This window comes from Magnolia sinica, chromosome 7, assembly GCF_029962835.1.
Source record: "Magnolia sinica isolate HGM2019 chromosome 7, MsV1, whole genome shotgun sequence".
Taxonomy (NCBI): Eukaryota; Viridiplantae; Streptophyta; class Magnoliopsida; order Magnoliales; family Magnoliaceae; genus Magnolia; species Magnolia sinica.
Genome location: NC_080579.1, coordinates 2,169,979 through 2,176,655, shown reverse-complemented (window position 1 = coordinate 2,176,655; position 6,677 = coordinate 2,169,979). Strand labels below are relative to the sequence as shown.

The following is a 6,677-nucleotide window of genomic DNA, read 5'->3' as shown; positions in this document are numbered from 1 at the left end:
GAAATTACGTACGTGTGCTTGGAATGTGTCTTGAATCTAAGCTACGCGCGCGATTGAATAGAGGAGATAAAAGGTCCTTGCGACCCCCACAAGCCCATCCAAAAGCAGACAAAAACAAGGAGCGTTGGTTTTGTTTTGTTAGGGCATGTTTGGAAGGGAGTTGCGTAGGGGAATAACAAGGCCAGCCTTATTCCGCTTCTCCCGTTTCACGTACAGACAAACAGACACGAATGGTATGGCGATTCGCGCAAGGTCGTATTTTCTGGTGTTGACACGCGGCACACGTGTCAGCATGGCCTGTTTTTGGGTGATTTAGATCCACCCATCATGTGGGTTCGATGATTAATGATGATGTATCGACCAGATGGGCTTAGTTGTATTTGAAAGATTGGACGGTCAGCAATGGTCTTTTTTGAGTCTGCACGTGTGGCCCACCTGATAAGTGGAAATGGCACATGGCTTGCAGATGTATGTTTAGATATACACGTGTGGTCGATATAAACATGGGTGGTCCATATAATGGGGGCTGAGACTCATCAGACAATCATATCCATCATAACTTTTATTTAGTTTATGGGGTCCACCATGTTGTATATGTATAATCCACTCCGTGCATCAGGTTCCATGTTCTTGATTCTAGGTCCTGGGAGGAAAATCACCAAGATTTATAACTTACATGGGCCACACCACATGAGAGAATGGGATGAGATGGTTACCACAGGTTTTTGTGTGGTACCAACATGGTTTTTAAAAAAAAAAACTATTTCATCAAATCTGTTAATCAAGTGTAAATAACACAGATTAATAAAAATGTAAAAAATCAGCTTGATCAAAATATCATATGTGCCACATTATTTGAATTTTAATGTTTTAGGAGCAATTACACACTGTTCACATTTTTATGTCTCATTGGAGCTTTTTAATCAGGCTGATATTTTTTATGTACGGTTAATATATGAATTTTCACCTGATGTACGGAGTGGATTTACGTATAAAATATGGTGGGCCCCACAGAGTTGGAGTATTGTAGGCGGGGAATGGAAAACAAGTATGGTAGATGATTCAGGTAATTCTGTTTTACACAGATCCACCCAATATCCTCGAAGTTCAGCTGAGTCACATCTTCTAACACGGTCTTGATCGCCCACACGCGTGTGATAAGCCTGTACGTGTGACGCGACTCCTCCCCTTCCTATTCGCGCGATTCGCTTTAGAAAGCTCACGGAGAAAGAAAGAGGGAGAGAGGGCTCTCTTTCTCACAAATTCCATATTCCTCTGCATTGCATACGACCCCAAATCCATCACGACAAAATTCTCTCTCTCTCTCTTGTCGCCTACGAAGAAGGTGAGATTTTAGAGGGGGAAAAAAATAAAAAAAGATCTAAAAATTCATGAGCTGTAGGCCCTGTTTTGAATCCTTTCTCCTTTCTTTCTACTCTCCAACATCAGAAAGAAAGAAAATCTTGAAAGACCCAAAACCCAGAATAATCCAATTCCCTTGTATTTTTTTAGATTCCACCCATCTTTCTTTTTGTTCTCTCCAAAGCCTCTCTCTATCTTTCTCATCTTCTTTCATCTCTTTCTGTAGAGAAAACACAAGGATTTTATTTGGGTTTTTGAGATTTGTTCTTCTGTTTGAAAGAATTGTGAAAAAACTGAGTTCGGTTTTTTCTTTTTTGGGTGTTGTTAGTGGTGGTTTGGGGAAGGGATTATCTTGGGTTGTCTGGTGGCTTTTGTTTGGGTTCTGAGGAGATTGGAAATCAGTTTTGGGGGTTTTTGTTCTCCTCGCATTTCTGTGGAATTTCGTCGAGCGCAAGCCGTGCTGCGTTGGTTCGTTAGAAACTAGTTAGCTAGTTCATAGATTAGCTGTTTGGGGAGAGGATTAGCTTTTTTATCTGGGTTTGAGGGAATTGAAAACCCATATCGGGGTTTTTGTTTTTCTGGCGTTTCTGAAGGATTTCAACTAGGGTTGGGTTCTACTGCTCTGATTTCTTACCAATTCTTGCAGAAATCGGCTGTTTCAAGAGGGGATTAGCTCTGTTCTCTGCTGATTTTATCTTGGTTTTTAGGAAAATTGCAAACCCATCTAGGTTTTCTTACCAGTTCTTGCAGAAATTGGCTGCTTCAAGAGGGGATTATCTCTGTTCTCTGCTGATTTTATCTTGGTTTTGAGGAAAATTGCAAACCCATTTAGGATTTCTTGGAAAACCGAACTAAGGTTTGCTCTTTCTTGAAGAGATTAGCTTTGATCATATCTTGATTTTTATCTGAGTTCGAGGCAATTGAAATCCCATAGGTGTAGTGTTTTACAAGCATTTCTGCGGAATTTCATCGATCATTCCTTCTTGGATATCTTGCAAAATTCCGCAAAATCTAGCGTCTTCAACAGGAGACTATATTCGCTTGCTGCCGTTTCTGTCTGGGTTTTATAGCAATTAAAAAATCAAATTTGGGTTTGGGGTTTTACATTATTTCTGCAAAATTCCACCTTGATGCAAGGGCTACTCCTTCGATTTCATTCCAACCCTGGTAGATATTACATGTTTGTGGTGTTGTCGGTCTTCCCATCTGTGAATTTTATCCAAAGTTCGGAAATATTGAAGAAATTTCTGCTGGTATTTTTATGAGCTCATATTCAATTTATTCTGATTCTTGTGTGAATTTCAGCTGAATAGTCGAAAGATTCGAAACCCATCACATAATCACAGCGAATTTTCTCTGTATTCGACTTGCTTCTGTGAACTCTCTGCATGGCTGCATTACGTTGGTCTCCGTAGCTGTTTGTTCTTAGCTATCCTCCGGTCGCCCGATTCCAAAACGGAGAGATCTCAACCCTCTTTGATGGCAGGGATGGTCCAAGATGATGGATCGTCCTCTGTAACTTCGTCGTCGCCTCTGCAATTCTTCACCCTCATGTCAATCTCCCCAAGCCTAGGATCTCCCTATCCATGGCTCCGTGAGCTCAAATCGGAGGAGCGTGGATTGTGCTTGATCCAGCTCCTCCTATCTTGCGCCAACCATGTTGCCGCCGGCAGCCTTGAGAATGCAAATATCTGCCTCGAGCAGATTTCCCTTCTTGCCTCACCTGATGGCGATTCCATGCAGCGGATGGCGGCCTATTTCACTGAGGCCCTTGCAGGCCGCATCCTCAAGTCATGGCCCGGCCTCTACAAGGCCCTCAATTCAACAAGGATCTCTTCCATCTCAGAATCGATCCTCATCCGCAGGCTCTTCTTTGATCTCTGCCCGTTCCTGAAGCTCGCATACGTGGTGTCAAACCAGGCTATCATAGATGCCATGGAAGGGGAGAAGATGGTCCACATCATCGATCTCAATGCGGCTGAGCCGGCTCAGTGGATTGCTCTCATCCAAACGTTGAATGCGCGGCCAGAGGGCCCGCCCCATTTGAGAATCACAGGCATTCATGAACAGAAGGAAGTGCTGGAACAGACAGCAATGAGATTAACTGAAGAAGCTGAGAAGTTGGACATCCCATTTCAGTTCATTCCCATCGTGAGCAAATTAGAGAATCTTGATCTGGAAAGCCTGCGCAAGACGGGTGAAGCGCTTGCAATCAGCTCTGTCCTCCAGTTGCATCTGTTGATGGCTTCAGATGACGAAACCCAACGTAAAACCCCGCCATCGGCCAAGAACCCAAGCGCAGCCCACCTGCAAAGAGTCCTTCAGATGAACCAGAGCACGTTGGGCGAACTGCTTGAGAAAGATTTGATCAACGGCCACAGCCCGAGCCCTGACTCTGCCTCATCATCGCCATTCTCGGCAAGGATGGAGAGCTTCCTCGCATCGCTGTGGAACCTATCCCCAAAGGTCATGGTGGTGGCTGAGCAGGAATCAAATCATAACGGATCGACAGTGATGGAGAGGCTACTAGAGGCTTTGTACTTCTATGCTGCCCTGTTCGATTGCTTGGAATCCACGGTGTCAAGGACATCGGTTGATCGGATGAAGGTTGAGAAGATGCTGTTCGGGGAGGAGATAAAGAACATCATTGCTTGCGAGGGGGTTGAACGGAAGGAGAGGCATGAGAAGCTGGAGAGGTGGGTCCAGCGGCTAGATCTGGCAGGGTTTGGGAGAGTGCCGCTGAGCTACTATGGGCTGTTGCAGGCGAGGAGATTGCTGCAGAGCTATGGCTGTGAAGGTTATAAAATCAAAGAGGAAAGTGGTGCTCTCTTATTTTGCTGGCAAGACCGCCCCCTCTTTTCGGTTTCGGCATGGCGGTGTAGGAGGTATGATTGAATTCTGTTTTTGGGTTTTCTTTTTCTTTTTCTTTTTTTTTCCTTGTAAAGGATTGGAATTGTTTTTTTTTTTTTTTTTTTTGGTTATCTTGAAATGCATAACATTTTTGGAGTTTGAATATCGTGTTCTTAATATCTTGCATTACTGTAACTGCCGTGGGCTTTGTTTGGTTTCTATAGATTATAATTGAGTTGTGAAGAATATGATTTTTTTTTTTTCTCAATTTTGATTTGTGGAAACGTTGCTAATGTGATCTTTGGCTTGTTTGTGTTGATGCCCATGTTTTGATGTTTGAAGAATGTCAGTTTTTTTTGTTTTTTTTTGTGCATCTTTGGCTTGTTTGTGTTGATGCCCATGTTTGATTTTTGAAGAATGCCTTCTTTTGTATCTTTGGCTTGTTTGTGTTGATACCCATGTTTTTACTTTTGAAGAATGTATGTGTTCTAATGATCTCTAGCTTGTTTGTGTTGATTCCGACGTTTTGATTTTTGAAGAATGTGTGTTTACATCTTTGGTGTGTATGTGTTCATGTCCATGTTTTGTCCATGTTTTGATTTTTGAAGAATGTGTGGTGTTGGGTATCGTTGGCTGTTTGGCATGTTGTGTTATGCCATGTTCTGATTTTTGAAGTGTTTGTTAAAGCTTGTACAGCATACCATTCAGGTTTTAAGGAGTTCCATATGTGGGCTGATTGTTCAATGATCCAAACTGCTGATGGCTTATGCGAATGGCCTTTAGGGCCCACGAAAGAGCATTAGATTCCTTGATTGCGGCCCTTTTCTGGGTTGAATGTGAATGTCTATTTGTTGACCGTCCACAGAAATGTTTGGAATTTAAGCTGCTGTCTCTGGATTCAAGGAATCCATGGGAAAAGAAACTGTTTTTCCTTGATTTGACTTTGCTCTTTGGATTGGAAAGAAAACTATGGACTCTGCTGAGTACATTACCCTTCCTTTATCAACTGGTGCAAGATATTCAACATCTGTTTTTTAATGAATCCTGGATATCTGCTTGCTCCCCAAACAACAATTCTGTTTTTGAAATCCTTTCTGCCACTGTGCTGAAAAAGGTAATCACTACAATCGTCTATCTCCACACCATGGATTCTTCCAATTTAAGGATTTATAATGCGTTGGTCATCAACAGTGGGTCCCCTGCAAGGTGTTCCAAAACAGTAACGGTGGATTTAACGGCCACTACTGTTACCGTTATGATACAGGCGTAACGGCCGTTACTGCCGTTTTTTATTTTTTGAAAATTGTTGTTACTGGGCCATTACAGGGCTGTTAAGGGACTGTTACGGCCGTTATGGCTGTTTTGACCCTGTAACGCGTAACGGTTATGACCGTTACGGTTACGTAACGGCCGTTACCACTCCCTTGAAATCAACTGTTTGGATTACTCTACAGTGGGTCCCTCTTGCCATCACTTGTACAAAATGAAGGCTCAGTATGGTACAACATTTCAGTCCTACATTTTCTTAGAATCTGGTTCTGGCGCCTATACCATGTTTTGTTTTTTATTACAATCGTTCTGGCTCCAATACTATGTATTGTTTTTTATGCTTGCATGGGCATGTAGGTGAAGAATGTTCTGGTTCTGGCTCTGCCTCTGATACCATGTATTTTTTATTTTTTATTTTTTTTAAAAAAATGCCTGCATAGGTGTAGGTGAAGAATGTGCATACCCATGTTTCAATTTTGGTCTGTGCATACCTACGCACCCACACGTTCGAAATTGGACATGTGAGGTTGTGTGTGCATGCATTCATGTGTTTTTCGACACCCGTGTTTGGATTGTGAAGAGGGATGCATTTCTCTTTGTAATGCATATTTTCTGCAGTTTGTTTTGCTTAGTCGATGGCTTAGGATCGCTGACATGTGGTTACCTCATTTGGGCCCACATTGAGATGGTCTGATATTTTGAACCCTCCATATTCTCATTACTTTCATAAATAAGCTATGGTCCGTGATCTCACTTTAGTAGTAGTCATGACCTCTGTAATTGACCGGTAGCCCAACTGTAGACAGGGCAGATTTCAACATTGAGTTCTTGGGTTCAAGCCTCGGCTTACCTTTGAAAAATAAAAGAAAATGAAAATGATTTAAGTTCATCAACAAGCAGTGATGGTCAGGATCAGCCAGGGGTGGCCCATATAGAACATAATTCAGAGCATGGACTGTCTTTCTTTGTGAGTTTGAGATTTCATATATTTCTTGGGTTTGATTTGTGAGAAAATTTTGTTCTTGGCACTCGGATATCGCAAGTGAATGCACACTAGTGATAGATCCTGGGTGGGCCGTGCACCAATCAGATGAAACTAGCCATTTATTAGAGGTTCTTTACCATTTGCAGTTATGGCCATTGGTTGGACTCTCTCCTCAATCAATGGCTGGTGTAAGCAGACATTTTTGGGGCAT

At 42.4% G+C, this 6,677-nt stretch overlaps 1 protein-coding gene across 2 annotated transcripts; it reads left to right on the top strand.

Moving 5' to 3' along the window:
• Window positions 1–1,283: 1,283 nt before the first annotated feature.
• Window positions 1,284–4,401, top strand: LOC131250814 (scarecrow-like protein 3). 2 transcript variants are annotated; one of them, XM_058251153.1, is made up of 2 exons: window positions 1,284–1,345; window positions 2,668–4,401. In XM_058251153.1, the coding sequence occupies exon 2, from the start codon at window positions 2,842–2,844 to the stop codon at window positions 4,255–4,257; it is 1,416 nt and encodes a 471-aa protein (XP_058107136.1). In that variant the 5' UTR covers window positions 1,284–1,345; window positions 2,668–2,841; the 3' UTR covers window positions 4,258–4,401. The 2 variants fall into 2 exon arrangements, with proteins under 2 accessions (XP_058107136.1, XP_058107135.1); XM_058251152.1 differs by lacking the exon at window positions 1,284–1,345 and adding an exon at window positions 1,895–2,529.
• The last annotated feature ends 2,276 nt before the right edge of the window (window positions 4,402–6,677 follow it).